Source organism: Carettochelys insculpta, chromosome 1 (assembly GCF_033958435.1).
Source record: "Carettochelys insculpta isolate YL-2023 chromosome 1, ASM3395843v1, whole genome shotgun sequence".
NCBI classification, from domain to species: domain Eukaryota; kingdom Metazoa; phylum Chordata; order Testudines; family Carettochelyidae; genus Carettochelys; species Carettochelys insculpta.
Genome location: NC_134137.1, coordinates 251,749,376 through 251,765,921, shown reverse-complemented (window position 1 = coordinate 251,765,921; position 16,546 = coordinate 251,749,376). Strand labels below are relative to the sequence as shown.

Sequence of the window (16,546 nt, the reverse complement as noted above, 5' to 3'; positions counted from 1 at the left end):
TGGCTGGGAGTGTAAAGTGTCTCGGTTGTGTTCTTTCATCTTTCTGACCTAGAATTTTTGAGCTTGTGAGAAAAAACAGTATCATCCATCTCATTAAATTAATTCAATTCAAATTGCTTTTATTTGCTTACATTTCTGTTTTTTTTAAATTTCTCTTTTATTTTCAAAAGTAAATTGAAAAAAAGTCATTCAGTTAACTGTTAACTACAAGTATGTTGCTGGTTCATTCTGTTTACTGCAGTTTAGTCAAGTTTTAGTGAGTTTTGAAATGGTTTGAATTGGAAGTGTTTTTGTGATATACTATATTATAAGTGTTGATTAAAATATATACACTGACATTATTCTTTGCTCATTTGGAATTTTTCACTAAAATAAAATAATATTTAATGTTTTATGCTGATTTTTCAATCTCCCCCATTTGCACCAGATAACTACGTAAAATAATTATGAGTTAGTTGATCATGAACAATAATATAAATATGAGTCCAAAGGGTTAACTTTATTTCAATCAAATATGGGGGGCATGAGAGTTTAGTGAAAACCAAAAGGGGGGTGTCATGTCAAAAACTTTGGGAGCCATTGATCTCGAGGGAGTCTAAGTGCTTGCCTGCACCAGGAAATTGATCAGCAAAGTTGTAGTGGACCACAGATCTGTCCTGTCCTTTGGATGGCTCAAGACAGCCAACTCAAGCCCTGTGCTTTGTGGGTGAGGGGCGTGTACAGGACCTAGGGATTTGGTGGAGCGGGGGCAGGCACCAGCAGCATAGGTTGGGCCTGGCCTTGCACTCACCAGCGGTGTTGGGAGCTGCAGGAAGCAGAGCAACCCAGCCCCAGGCCGCTCCCGCCAAGTAATGTAGGTGGGAGCTAGGCTTGAAGGAGAGGAGCAGGCTGAGGACATGTTGCTTCACTTCCTGCTGCTACAGTGAACCGGAGTGGCCCAGCTGGGAGATGGCAGAGCAGAGATGGTTCAGGCTGGGTTGCTCTGATTCCCATGGCTCTTGCCACCGCTGGTGAGTGTGAAGGTGAGCCTAGTGGGCCCAACAGCTACTGTGGGCCCTGGGGCATGGGTGGCGGGTGCAGCTCCGGGCCTCCAGAAGGGTGGAAGCATGGAAGGGGTGGGACCAAAAGCAGTCAGCCCTCAGTACTACTCAGGCCACTGCGCTGGGACCCCCCAGAGCCACTCAGAGCAGCAGAACAGCAGTGGCAATGGTCGGAGTTCCTGTCCCTTTCCCCCACCGGCCTCCGTGGGCCTGGGAGGTCCCAATCCCTGCAGCTGGTGCCAGGCCCCGGATCACCTCTTGGGGTCACCTGGCTGGGGGGGAGGGGACGCAGCAGAAGTGGGAAGAGGCGGAGCGAGGTGGGAGCTGCGGGGGGGGGGGTGGGTGTCCTGAGCCCCGCTCCCCCCCAGGGTGCCCCTGGTGGAACAGTCCAGGCGGCTGCAGGTCGGGACTCAGCCGGCGACTCCACCGCGGTCAGCCTGTGCGCACCAGGCGCTCTGGCAGGGCCGCGTTCTCCACCCGACCTGCCCCGTTTGCACCAGCGGCGGGCGGTGGGGGAGGGGGACGACGATCACCTCTGACTATGGCCCATTGACTCCACCCGGAGTGGGTCCCACTGCAATGCACCGTGTCACTCTGAGCTCGGCCTAATGCGCTGCTGGGGGGAGACCCCCGCCACGCTCCCCTCCCTGCGCGGGATGCCAACCCCAGCGCTTTAGGCCCGGGCCCCCTCCGCTCCGGGCGCTCTCGGGCGGGGGCAGCGCGCTCCGGGCTGCCCCCCGCCACCGGGCTGCAGCATCCCGCATCCATCCTCAGGAGAAAGGACCCGCGCGTCTCACCCACCGCCTTCCCACTCCACGCCGCCCGCCCGGGTGCCAGCTGCTGCCGCAGCAGCCGTCCGCCGCGCGCTGGGCCGGCTCTGACTCTTCCCCCGCTGCAGGAGGACACCGCCTCTCCCCCCCCGCCCCCGGCAAGCCCGGAGCCAGGTGCCCGCCCGCACTCCCGCCTGGCCTGCGGTAAGTCCCTGCCGCTGGGGGAGGGGCAGGTGGCTGGAGATGGGAGAATCAGACTGGGGAGGGTCGGGGAGGGGAGACAGGGAGCTGCCCACGAGAGATGGGAGAATGGCAGCTTTTTAACCCATTGGCAGCAGCATTGCATAAGGCAGGTTCAGCGCGCCTGCCCCTAAAACAGCCCCTGGCTTTGGGCAGCTTTAGCTGATCCCCGCTCCCTGCCCCCACCCGGAATCCACGTGTGGGAGCGCATGTTAAACACATGCTTTAAAATGCTCCGCGAATGGGAAACAAGCCCTCAGGTCGTTCCCCTGCAGGAATGGTGCGCCTGCGTGTGGGAGAGTGTTCTGATAGAGATTATTATTGTGATACACTGGGGCTGGGGGAGCCTGGAATTGACGTTCAGAGAGTTGTTTAGGCTCGTTGTTTGTGATAATAGAAAGACAACAATTCCTGCACTGCTTTGGAAGTGAACCCCCATCGCTGAGTATAAAACAAGTAGCACAGACTTTGGCAATGACTGAAGAATACATCACTTTGTTAGAGCTGGGCGGAAGAGGGCTTTCCCGTCCCACCCAAGCGTTTGACCCTCCCAGACACTTGTCCCGTCTGGGGCGCGAGGGAGACCCTGGTGCACATCTATGTTGAGTACGCCAGGTTGCAGCCCCTCTTCTGGCTCCTCCAGAACCTCCTGCTGAGGTTCTGGCTGCACTTCTCCCCACACCTCTTGATCCTGGCACACCCCATCCGTGGCCCCACCAAGTCACGGGACCTCCTCGTCAGCCTCCTCCTGTCTATGGCTAAAGTAGCCATTTATAACACTAGGGAGAGGAGGGTGGCTGAGGAGGAGACCTGTGATTGTGTGGTCTGTTTCCGCTCTGCCCTCTGCTCATGAATCTGAGTGGAGTTCCTCTGGCCCGTGTCAACTGGCTCCCTTGAAGCTTTTGGAGAGCAGTGGGCGCTGTCTGGGGTTCTCTGCTCTGTGTCCCTCTCTGGCTCCCTTGTTTTAAACCTCTGACCTTCACTCCCGTCCCTGTTTTTCTTTTTAGTTGTCCCCCGAATTTATTTGGGGCTATGTCTTTTTAGTGGGTTCCCCCTCATTTTGAGAGAGGCCTTTTAGTCATGGGCGGGCTGTGTCTGCCCACTCCTTGGTTCTCAATAGGACCCAAGTGTTTGACATATCAAGATATTTTCCCTTCCCACTGGTACAAAAAGGCAAAATCTTAGAAATTTTGCAAACTGAAAAAAAAAAAATCAGGGCCAAAATCTCGGTCAAGTCACCCAAAATATTTTGCTTCAGTAAATTTAAACGGTTTCTTTTCAATTCTGACTGTTAAAAAAAAACCCTAATAATTAGCTTAGATTTCAAAACAAAAAGTTGTTTCAAATCAGAAAACTGGAATTTTTAATTTAAAAATTGCCCATATGCAATATTTTTATGATTTTGGAACCTTTTTCAAAGTTTTTTCAAGTTGAAAAAATTGTCCAAAAAAAAAAAAAGAAAGAAAGAAAGAAAAAGAAAGTAAGAAGAAGAAGTTTGGTTTCAACAACCTGGCTTTTCCCCAGAGGGGGCGGGGGAATGCTGCATCAAAAAATTCCAAGCCGGTGCTATACTTCACTTTAGAGAGGTCTGGGGAGGAGGGGTGTTGACTGAAGAATTTTAAAGGACCTATTAAAAGGTTACAGAGGCGGCCATGGAGTTTCTCCACTTCTCATATGTTAAAGTATATCCCCTCTCATAGTCTTAAAATGGCAAATAAGTATACAGGGCAATAAGAACAGATCTGAAGGACTCCCATTTAAACTGAGTGTGAGTTAAGAAATGAAAGATTCAAGCATTTGTGTTGTGCATTAAAATGTGTCTCCATATCATATTAGCTCAGAAGCCGCCCTCCCAAGAAATGTCATGATCACACAGTACTATTTTAAACACTAAGGACAACATTTCTAGATTTTATTTTGATACTGTTAAAGGAAATGTATATACATTCAGAAATCCATGGTACAATCTTTCTTTCAAACACTCTCTGAACTTAAACAATGAAAAAAAGTGAAATAGCAAGGAAATGCCTGGTGGAAAATGATCATAGTAACTCATAGCTGAAGGTTTGATGATCAGTCATAAATAGAGGGAAACTAAGCATAATATCTCCTATGGACCAGAGGTTTCTACTGTCTTCTTCCAAAGTGACAGGGTAACAAAATAATGCCATTTTGTCATTTTTTTTGCCCCAAACCTTCAATGATACTATTACATCAGCGCACAAGCCCTTTTAACATACCCAAACCTTGGAACCTTGGAGTATTTGCCCCGTAAAAACCCAAGTTCAACATCTGGATCCTGCTGGATCTAGCCCAGGGGTGGCCAGTGCGTTTGCCACTTACCACATGTGGTGAATATGACATTGCATTGTAGCAAATACTGCTCTTGAGCCACAAGAGGATCTTGGAACCTTTAAATGTGGCTCCTCCTGAGAAGCGCAAATGGGGAGTACCATCTGCCTGCTCCATGCATGCGTTCCACCACTTGATGGGAGAAGCACATGGTTGTAGAGACCCTGGCTGCTTCCCAGGAGGTAGCTCAGGCAACAGGTCTGGTGAATTGCCAGCATTATTAGAACGTGTGTATGTATGTGTCTGGGGGTGCCTGGTCTGGGGGAGTGGGAGAGCATTTATTTAGAGCGGCAAGCGGTAGGGGGATGTGGCGAATATGGGAAGGTGACAACCACGAGTGTGGCAATCTTTGAATTCCTATTGGACACTGCTGTGCTAGCCAAATTTTGGCTACAAGCTCCCCAGTTCTCATTTCCTAATCAAGAACAAGTATAACCACTCCTACTGCACCGAAATATTCTCAACCGTAATGAATGCTGGCAGCGCTATAAAAAGATCCTGAATCTGACATCAGGGTTCAGCTGGATCTTTCCAAATGTTGGCCCCGAGCTCTACAATTTAAATAGAAAATAAGGATAGTTGCTTTTGCTTTGATGGAAAACTCTGAATCCTGATGCATCCCACTCAGTAGCACTGGAAAAGGTAGTGTATTTTAAACTATTGCAGTAAAACTCACGTAATCCGACACTTGGATAACCAGCATACTCTTTTAACCAGCATCTGCTGGGGCCAGCTGCCAGAGCAGGGCCTGGGCTGGCTGCTGAGGTTGGGGCTAGGGCCAGCAGGGACCGACTGCTAGAGTGGGGCTGAGGCCAGCTGGGGCCCTAGCTGAAACATACATAGCTATGTTCTTTATGAAGAAAATATTAAATTGAAGCCTGTTAATTATTAATACTGTTTCCCAAAGCTGCATTATTTATTGCCTTTTGACATTTGACCATCTTGGGGACATACTGATTATTTTAGAATAATCACCTGATCATCATCTGTGCAGTAGGAAGCAACCCCTGTATGTCTTAGCACTTCAGCCCAAGAAAATGAAAATAAAAACAATCTTGAGGAATCCCGGGGCCCCTGAGATTGGAACTTCAGGGGGTCTAAAAATTAGTCCCTATTGCTTGCTTGTGTTTTCCCAGTTTCCTGCCTTCTGGAATGTGTGAGAAAGACAAGAAAAGTTTGTTCACTTATGAAACTCGATAGGAGGCAGCAGCTGATCTTCCCATCACCGGGCTAAAAATAATCTGCTCCAGGGCTTGGAGCTGCATCACAAAGTGGAGTAGAATCCTGCCATCGGAATGACAGTGTTCACGTAGCACAACCAAAGGAAAACTGGGTTTGATGTGTTGTGTATGTATATATAAAGGTAAGCTACAGAGTTTGATCTAACATTCAGCAAAGAAATAGGGCTTGCAGCAACACCTCCCACTGTTTTCTCCCACTAACCTCCTCCTTCCCCTTTATATCGGTGGGGAAAGATTGCTCCTTACATTTTTCTGGGGATTACCAGTAAAATCTGTTTAACCTTTCCTTCCCAAACCAATATTCTCAGTTTTTAACTTTCTCTGCTGCTGCTGTTTTCTCTGTTGTTTGTGGGTTATGTTTCTTCTTTAACGGATTTCATAGTTGTCCTGTCCTAGTGTCTGAAGTGTAAATGCCAACTTGTTTCACAGCAGACAGTGTAGCATGCTAGCATTTGAGACTGCACAAGTTGCTGTGTTAAGAAGCTTCCAAAAGGAAGCAAACAGGATAATTCTGAGAGAGAGCTGCAAATATTTATGCTTTGTCAGTTTTATGTTTAGCTCAGCTTCAGCAACAGTATAATCCTCCATTTTGCTGAACATTAATATTTTCATAAACATATTATCTGTGCGTATGGGGCCTGATACAAAACCTCTTAAAGTCAGTGAAAATCTTTCCATTGACTTTGAATTTTTGTATATGCCACCAGCTGCTTTGAAAACAGTAGTGTAGCCAGAGTAATTAATTTGTTATGTTAGGCCCAGCATCATCTAAGCTGTGGTAGCGGGTTAGAAAATAGCACCAAATTACTTGCATCTTTTTGAAATAATGAGAAAAATAGAATACACTGAATCAGTTTTTATAGAACAAATAGCTCTCAAACTCTTAAGAACGTTACTTGTAGTCTCAGCAGGATTGAAATCAGAGAATGTATAGCTCAGAAATCTGAATCGTATGTAAAGTCAGGATGTATTTGGGGGAAAGTATTTTAAAAAAGTTTACGTTAGAAAAGAAAAAGGATTCTGGGAAATACTCTGCTCTTTGCAGATCGATCCTATGCACACTGAAATCAATGGGAAAACTCAGGATCAGGTCAACAGATAAATCCATGAAAAGCAATTGATTTCAAGATTTGCCTTTCTTTGTTAGAGCGCACCATAGACTTTTTTCTTCTGCTTTCCCATCACCTTCATATTGAGAAATACCTTAAAGATCTAGCTTTTTTATAAAGCAAAGATCTTGCTTTTTATAATGAATTATCTGGCTTGCAGAAGCAACCATTGAGTACTTTTGTAAACTGCTGCCTGTTATTCTATCCATCATATATAAAATAAAAACCAGAAAATGTACATTATATGTAAGGAAGAAAACAAAGGTTAAACAAACTAGAAAAAAAGCAGTGAGTACTCATGGATATATTTTGATCCTGGCATAAAAACATATTGTCTATTTTGTTAAAGATTAAAAGAAATACAAATGTTGACATAGATGTTCAAAGAATTTGTGCTCCAAGGAACAAGGATCTCTTTAGGGCCACATTTTATACTGTTTTCTCAAGAGTCACAAATGCCTTGAGGTTTATAAAGATCAGAATCACAATCCGGTTAAAATAAGACTTGTGAATCTGGAGAATGATACTCAGCATTTATGTGCACCTTTAAAAAAGCGCCCCCCCCTTTGAAAAGTTTTAGATTTCATAAATGTTGTATAATGCTGTATATTGTTCAGATAGAATTCCAAGGGCTTTTGCACTAATCTTGGTTTGATGTGTGGGCCTTAAATATTATCCACCTTTTCCTCATTGTCATATTCACAATCCTTCATGGAAAAAGATTTTTCAAAGTCTTGGGTGGCAGTCACAAACAGGCAGCCCTCTGAGTCCTGACAGAGACTATGGGGTGAGCAACCAAAGAAGAGGGTGCCTGACTGGGAAAGAACTAATTCTGAGACGTAGCCACAAATAGGTGCCACACTGGTGATTGAGCCCATCATAATTCTTAAGAGTCATCTTTCCATAAGCCTTAAATGAAGCCTGTTTTCAGAGTCACAAAGTTTATTCTTTGCTATGTTACCAAGTTTAGGATAAGAGTGACAGCACATTCATTATTATGTCTTTGTAATGAATAGGCTTTTCGTCCCCTCCTCAGTCTTTTAATTATCATCTGTGGCAACCATATAATCCTGAATCACATCTGTGGCAATTTTTGTTAAAACTATCAATTTTTGTACTTCTATCCAAAAGCAGAGGCCCTTCTTGCCAGCTAGTTTGAGTTTTACAACAAATTCTTGAATGTTTGGTGGCTGCAGGTTTATTTTAGGCACTGCAGGATCTTTCTGCCTCCCAGCTAATTTTCATTAAAGTAAACCAGGTAGGTATCAGATTTCACATTGAATAAAAGGAGAGCTGAAAGCATGTTGTCCCTGAAACCAGCCTGGGTCTGCCCTTTTCATGCTGCTCGCCTCTACCTCTACCTCCACCCTTATTTCCTTTTATCTTTTGAAATATTGCCCATCTGGTCAGCTAAGAGTTGATTGATTCAGTCTGAGCACTTGACCAAGGTAGAGACATAACATGGAACCAACTTCCAAAAATGATTTGTGTGATATGTCTTGCAGATAGAAACATGAGCAATACGGAAACATGGTAAAAGGCAGGGGCCGTACTTTTCCCCTTAAGGAGATTCTGAGTTGCCATGGAATATCCCCCTCAATTGAAAGGAAATTGAAACGTGCTACTGAGGAGTCAGTGGGCTTGACATTGCAAATCATGGAGATTGGGGGGGCATGGATTCTGCAGCCCTACAGAGAAAACTACTCTCTACAAACAGTAGTTGTGTACCTCACCTTCAGGTATGAGGTATAAATTTAGAAAATAACCCAAATAACTGGTTCAATTAAAAGCCCCTACCAGAGTTGGAGTTCTGGGAACGTAGAAGTCAGTTGGAGAAGATTTAAATATATGTGTTGTGTGATCATTGAATACCACACATATGTACCATTGAAGTTAAAAATTGTGCTAATGAATGCCAAAGATAGTTAGGTGTTTTGTGAAATGAACACTTGGGAATTGGGCTGAGCCCCTCAAACTCAGATGTTACAGTTCGTTTTTATTATTCAGCCTTTTTAGTACCATGAGTACCCAATCCATAATCCCAGATTTTCTCTGCCACTTCTTATGAGACGTTCCCTCTCCATGGATGGAACAGAAAACCACTCTCTGAACACTGTGAATGAATGGTTTGTACAAACTTTTGCAAATGATTACTTTCAGAATTTCATATAAAATTTATTCTTTCTCAACAGAGATCTTCTAAACACTACTACCAAATATATAGACTTTTTTTCATGGCCCCACAAATATAAACAGTTTATAAAAGTGATAAACGTTAGCTAGTGCTACAGCTGGGAGAAAATTTGCTGTCAAAACATCTTTTCAATAGAAATTACTTTTTGGAGAAAAGAATATTTTTTTTTCTGAAACGTTTTTGTTTTGGCCAAATGTAGTTTTGTTTCCAACAAAAATATTTTTCAAAAATTTGTTTCATTTCAGCAGGGAACAGGCCAATTCTTGTTCTTCTTTAAAAAAATAATCCACTGGCAAAAAGGGGACAAAAAGAAAAAAAAGATGGGAGGAGGGGAGATGTGCAGTGATCTCACTTTTCAACTGTTTTCTATTTTTCTATAGTGAGAGAAGTATGAGAAATTGTGGTGGGTTCTTTTTTCCTTACATTTTTCTACTTTTGAAAGCAAATGAAAAAATTGAAATGCAAAAATGTTAAAAGCATGCACTAAAACTCTCCAAAATGTATTAAAAAAAACAAAATTTTCAGTATTTTTACTACCTCTACTACTGTTTATTTATGACACTGCTGTTTTCTGGAGGGAACCTGAACTGCTCAACTGAGTAACATGAAAGCCTTGTACAAGTGACAGAAGATCTCAGGCTTTAAATGTCCGAGATTTTGGAGCAGAAGAATCTGAGTTCTATCTCTGTTCCCACCGTGGACAGCCAAATGGCTGTGCCTTGCAGCAGCAACATCATGGTAGGTCTACATGGAGCTGTTCTCCCAGCAGCTCCATGCTAAAGAGCAGCCTCACAATTGCAAATGGGTGCTCATTAGCATGGTGCCGTGGCTAATTAGCATAGCTGCGCAAGAACTTGCTCTCAGCAGAGGGGGATGCCCCTGCAGGCGAAAAGCTCCTCTGTCGCCAGCCCTTTATGCCTGAAAGGGACTGGTGACACAAAGGCTTTTTGCCAGTAGGGACCCATCCACATGGCCTCTTTACTACCAGCACCCTCTCTCTCTCAAGAGTGAGCTCTCGCACAGCCATACTAATCAGCCACAGGACCATGCTAATGAGCAGCCATTTGCAATTGTGAGGCTGCTCATTCGCATGCAGCTGCCGGGAGAGTGGCTCCCTTTTAGACCCAACCTCAGAGAAGCTGGCTGTCAGTTTAATATAACAGTGTTGCAAAATTAGGCTGAGATAGATACGTAGTTTCTTCAATATCATTGGGATATCTTTGTAAGTAATTTGGTGGGGGGTGGGGAGCCACAGCTCCTCCAAGAACTAAAAACAAAACAAACCAGGCAAAAGAGAAAGCAAAGTGAAGAGGCTTAGGGAGAAAGTGTGCTATAGCGGTATTATGGTTATTTTGGATCTTTTTGTGGAAACATCAAGAGTTGGCCACTGTCAGAGGTAACATACGAGGCTATACAAACTGTAGGCAGGTAGATACCCACTAGCTGAGGGAATGTTCACTTCACACAGTTAACATTCCACTCTCTCACAGAAACTTCTGGTCCGAACAGTCCATTTCTTGTCCAATGAAGGAAAAGTCCCCTCCCCCATTAGATTTCTAAGACATGGCTTCTTAGGTCACATTCCGTTTACAGTAAACTCTTTCATATTTCATATTCATATCTTTCATATTTGGTATTCTATCAACTGGAACTCTCAGCTGGCATTTTATCCATAAGTAACTTATAAATATGTTTTCCATAAGTACAGGATAGTGAAGGTAAATACAAATAAAAGCAGCAAATACAGTGGAAGTTTACAATATATAATGCCACTGTTGTTGGTAAAGAAAGTCCTCTCTATACATTTTTGTATGTTTCATAATATCAAATCTTGTTTTTCTTAGTGTTATGCATTGCTACATATACCTCTCTCTTAGCCAGAATATTCGAATATCCAGCAACCTCCCATTCCTGGGGCTGCCAGATATGAAAAAGTTTACTGTGCTTAGTTTTAGAATTGACTGATTGGAGGCCAGGGCCACAATGCTTCAATGAGCATTGGAACCCAGGGTGCTGTTGCTTTCTAGTTTGAAATTAATTAGCATGGCAGCCTTCTCAGCTATGTGAGAATCTAGTCTGTTGCTTGTGGGAAAAAGAAGAAAATTTCCAGCAGAACTCCCATGGAACTTCTGACCCTTCATAAACATTAAGAAATGGTACTTAAGATTTTCTGTAGATTATCCTTATGTTTTTCTTAAAAGGAAACATGCCCAAGTAACCTCTGTAAGTTTAAGAAAAGTCCATGTCTGCTGCTAATAACTCAGTAGATTATTGAAACAGAACATATTGTTAACATTATATTTGTTTTTCATTAACTACATACAGTTTGCATATTGGTTGCACTTTGTTCTTCATTGGCAGAAAAACAACATTGGCCACTGTACACTGTTGAATACACTCATCCCTCGTTAAATGAGTACTTTATTTACGAGTACTCGCTTAAAGGAGGGACACATATACTTACCTTTTGTTCACTGGACGAGTGAACTCCCTCTGCTAATACGAGACTTACCCTTTCCCCGCGGCTCCAACCCTCCGCAGCCTGACCCCCGCCCCGCCCCCACACCCCCCGCCGGCCCTACAGATACCAAACTGCCGAAACCTAAACCTCTCCGCTGGCCCTGCACACACCAAACCACCACAACTGAAAACCCCTCGCCGACACCACACACACCAAACCGCTGCAACCTTCACCTCTCCCCTCCACCAGCCCTGCATACCTAAACCACTTCAGCCTGACACCACCAGCCCCGCAGACCAAAACCGTCACAGCCTTAATTTCTCCCCACCCCCACCCGCTGGTCCTACAGACCCAACCTGCAGCAGCCTGAACCCCGCCTCCCCCCAGACTCAACCCACTGCCATGTTTTAACCCCCTCCTCCCACTAATGTCCCCAAACTGCCCCCAGCCTTTAACCCCCCCTACCCCAGGTTCACCTACCTCTCAAAAGCAGCGCCACCTGCTGCCGCTCCGAGCACTTGGAACCAATCAGAGACTTGTACATGTATTTTCATAGGAATTTAGTGTCCCTCTTACGAGTTTTCACCTATGAACAAAAAGTTGGGAACCAATTGTGCTCGTGTAGCGAGGGATGAGTATATAGGTGGTGGACCAATTTCTTCCATGAAATCTCACTGAAGATTGCGTGAGTATAAATCAGCATTTGATCTTAATCCTGCAACTTTTAAGCACCTGCTTAACTTTTACCATTGAGGGTAGTTCAGTTGATTTAAAAAAGATTACTTGTGTGCACAAAGTTAAGCCCATGCATATGAGTTTGCAGGATCTGGGACTTAATGGCTACGTCTACACGTGAAGCCAACGTCGAAATAGCTTATTTCGATGTAGCAACATCGACGTCTACACGTCCTCCAGGGCTGGCAACGTCGATGTTCAACTTCGACGTTGCGCGGCACCACATCGAAATAGGCGCTGCGAGGGTACGTCTACACGCCAAAGTAGCACACATCGAAATAAGGGTGCCAGGCACAGCTGCAGACAGGGTCACAGGGCGGACTCAACAGCAAGCCGCTCCCTTAAAGGGCCCCTCCCAGACACAGTTGCACTAAACAACACACGATACACAGAGCCGACAACTGGTTGCAGACCCTGTGCCTGCAGCATGGATCCCCAGCTGCCGCAGCAGCAGCCAGAAGCCCTGGGCTAAGGGCTGCTGCCCACGGTGACCATAGAGCCCTGCAGGGGCTGGAGAGAGAGCATCTCTCAACCCCCCAGCTGATGGCCGCCATGGAGGACCCGGCAATTTCGACGTTGCGGGATGCGGATTGTCTACACGGTCCCTACTTCGACGTTCAACGTCGAAGTAGGGCGCTATTCCGATCCCCTCATGAGGTTAGCGACTTCGACGTCTCGCCGCCTAACATCGAAGTTAACTTCGAAATAGCGTGCACGTGTAGACACAGCTAATGTGACCCACAGTCATTCCATTGCTGGCTTCCACTGAGCAGCATATTACCATTGTGTTTGAAAAATCATTATATTTATCAAACCCTTTTCAGAGGAACTCTTAGAAGTTGAATGAAGGGATTTCTTTTCAAATTAAGTTTTGCAAACCCTCCTAGCCCCTTTTTTATTTTTTATTAAACAAATTAAACTACGGATCTCACTGAGATTCACAGTATCCCCTTACACTTGTGAGTACACTTTAGAAACACAATGGCTACGTCTACACATGCAGCCAACATCGAAATAGTCTATTTCGATGAATAACGTCTACACGTCCTCCAAGGCCAGCAACGTCGATGTTCAACTTCGACGTTGCTCAGCCCAACATCGAAATAGGCGCAGCGAGGGAATGTCTACACGTCAAAGTAGCACACATCGAAATAGGGATGCCAGGCACAGCTGCAGACAGGGTCACAGGGCGGACTCAACAGCAAGCCGCTCCCTTAAAGGGCCCCTCCCAGACACAGTTGCACTAAACAACACAAGATCCACAGAGCTGACAACTGGTTGCAGACCCTGTGCCTGCAGCATAGATCCCCAGCTGCCGCAGAAGCAGCCAGAAGCCCTGGGCTAAGGGCTGCTGCCCACGGTGACCATAGAGCCCCGCAGGGGCTGGAGAGAGAGCATCTCTCAACCCCCCAGCTGATGGCAGCCATGGAGGACCCAGCAATTTCGACGTTGCGGGACGCGGATCGTCTACACGGTCCCTACTTCGACATTGAACGTCGAAGTAGGGTGCTATTCCTATCTCCTCATGAGGTTAGCGACTTCGACGTCTCGCTGCCTAACGTCGAAGTTAACTTCAAAATAGCGCCCGACGCGTGTAGATGCGACGGGCGCTATTTCGAAGTTGGTGCCGCTACTTCGAAGTAGCGTGCACGTGTAGACGCAGCTAATGTTTGTAATAATTCTAAGGAGATTCTCGAGCCAAATCTTGTTTGCTTTATTTATACAAATGATTCCATTTGAAGTCAACAGCCCTACTTGTGTGAGTTAGGCAAGCAGGATTGGGCCTGTTGTTAAGCCACCAAACTCAACCAACCTTGTTTTTTCTTACATTTTTTGAAGTCTGAGTAATTTTTTTTTTCGCGCAGATCATCAAGGTACTTGAGAATGTACTTAAGTTCCATTGACTTGAATGGGAATTAGGCATGTGCTTTGCTGATTAGTGATGTATCTATGAGCAAGCAAAAATGCTTTGCTGAATCAGGGACTTGCTGGCTTGTTTCCCCCAATGTCTTCAATTTAAAACAAAACTATTTTAAAAGAATTAGCAAGCGTTCGTGAATAATCCTACAATAACAAATTAGAGTTCACATGTTAGAGGGAAAGAAATCTCTAAGGAAGCATTTCATTTTCAGTCATGTTTGATTCTGTTAAAAAATTGTAATCAGTATCCAGTGCTTTTTGTTTTGTGTACAAAAAGAGGTGCTGGTACTTAGCTGGCTCCCCACAACTCCCCACTCTTGCCCCCTGCCAGCCAGTCCTGTGGCTGGGGCTGCTAAGGTGCCAGTACTCAGTACTGGTAAGTACCTGCACAAAAAAAACACTGATCAGTACTAAGAACCTGAGAGTCTAAGAATAAGTCCTGCTGACAGGGCAGGGGTAAAGGGAACAGCAGCCAAAGCAGAGCCCAAGGCAGTGCACTGCAGAAAGTGCTGGGAGGAGGGAGACGTGATCAATGTGGTGCCAAGGGCCAGCTGTCCAGGCCCTGGTCACTCCAAGTGTGGAGAGCCAGGCCCCCACAAACCTTGCCCAAGGGTCTGGCAAGACTGTTGGCTTGTCTGCTCAGAATTCAAAGGTACAGAGCTCTCATTGTAACTATGGAACAACAGATCACGTGAATGGAGACTGCAGAATATACGGTATGGCCTTTCTGAGACTCCATAGTTCCAATCCAACCAATTTGTGCTTAGCGTTAGGCCAGGGGCTCTTAAACTGGGGTTGAGACCCCTCAAGGGGTCGCAAAGATATGTGGGGGTTATGAGCTGTCAGTCTCCACCCCCTGTACACACCCTGCTTCACCTACAGAATTTAAAATAATGTTAAATTTTAAAAGGTGGTTTTGATTTACAAGGGTGGTGGGGCAGTATGCACTCAGAGGCTTGTAGTGTGAAAGAGGTCACCAATAGAAAAGTATGAGAAGCACTTCCAGGCACATGGAAATTTTTGGTAAAAACTGGAAACAAGATTTTAAAATGTTTGAATTTCCTGACCCTCTGCATGTTCTATTTTGAATATTAAATGTGCGCAATGACCTGTCCATGAATGAGGTGGTGACTCACATTTATTTGCAACATGTGTTCAGTGGATACTTTTACTAGCAAATGAGGCCCTGACCATGGAAACACTTACGCACACTTTAGATTGACTTTCAGCATGTGGATAAGAATTGCTGGATCAGAGTTTAAGTTTGTGTGATAAATTATTCTCTTTGAATTATTTTGTCTGTTCATATATAGGAAAACTTAAGTGTTGCTGTTTCAATTTTGTGTTTTGCTAAAAGAAACATAAGAAAGTCTGGTAATCACATTGCCGATTTTATTTACTGTGTGTCTCTTGTGTTTTGTCTCTAGTTTGTAACAGTCAGGCTGTTTGGAAGCAATGAAAGTCGCATTCTGTGGTAATGATAACACTTCTGCCTATAACGTCAGTGCTGGAGTCCTAAAAAACGTCTGCTTCGTCGATGCCCTCAACCTGGTTCCCCATGTCTTCCTGTTATTTATCACCTTTCCTATATTGTTCATTGGTGAGTAACCCAGCCATAGGCTCCCAATCCTAAAAATAATCATGCATAAGCTTCAAGTCAAGCATGCATACATGTTTGCAGGACTAGGACCTTATTATTTTATAGAACTGGTGCAGTCCATTCTGTTTAGTTATTTACATTACTGTAAGCATCATGAAGAAGAGATGGAAAGGAGATCCGATCAGTAGGGCACATGCTGAGGAGGAATTAATGCAGAGGTGGGCCTGAATTAGAGAGTTAATGTCATCCCTCTTTCATTTATGAGAATTTTGGATACAGGGTCTGAACTTTACAACATGGGCCCACCTTTAAAGGATGAAATGTAACCAGAAAATCAGATCCATATTCTTTCAACTTTGGAAGAGATTGTCTTAAGGCTTGAATTTGGCAGCTTGAGTCTATCTCTATTATTAGAAGACAAGAGTTAGGACAGGAGATCTGTCCTTGAACTTTGATGAAGTTTGGAACCATTACAAAATTTACATCTTGGGTCTGTCTCTATGATAAAGTATGTGAAGCACTGCAAACAGGGTAATTCATTCTCAGGCAAACGTGTAAAAACGAATAAGAGATGATACATTTATCCCTAGAACAATTTTAATAATGCAGTGGCCCTGATTTACATGCTTTTATGTGCACAGTCATTAATAGCTTGATGAGCTTTATCCTTGTAGATTTTATAGCTGTCTTTATAGCAGTGATCATCATTAATGAGGCACTGGAGATTGAAAAAACTTCAGAAGATTGTCAAACAATGATGAAGAAAATACATTGCAGAACATTCATCATAAAAATTGAGAGACTTCAGAACTGCCAAAAAATTAGTCCAAGGTGGAGGTATCTCTTTATCTTCTCCACCATGTAAAACCTTGAAATCAGGAATG

The 16,546-nt window shown here is 44.4% G+C and overlaps 1 protein-coding gene across 2 annotated transcripts in view; it reads left to right on the top strand.

Annotated features, from left to right (window-relative positions):
* The first annotated feature begins 1,766 nt into the window (after positions 1-1,766).
* Positions 1,767-16,546, top strand: part of ABCC9 (ATP binding cassette subfamily C member 9) — a 144,391-nt gene continuing 129,611 nt past the window's right edge. The window contains exons 1-3 of one of the 2 annotated variants that reach the window (XM_075004630.1): positions 1,767-2,014; positions 5,539-5,765; positions 15,490-15,662. In XM_075004630.1, coding sequence (XP_074860731.1) covers positions 15,518-15,662 — 145 coding nt within the window. In that variant the 5' untranslated portion in view covers positions 1,767-2,014; positions 5,539-5,765; positions 15,490-15,517. The remainder of the gene's footprint in view (positions 2,015-5,538; positions 5,766-15,489; positions 15,663-16,546) is intronic. The other variant, XM_075004625.1, reaches the window with a different exon arrangement.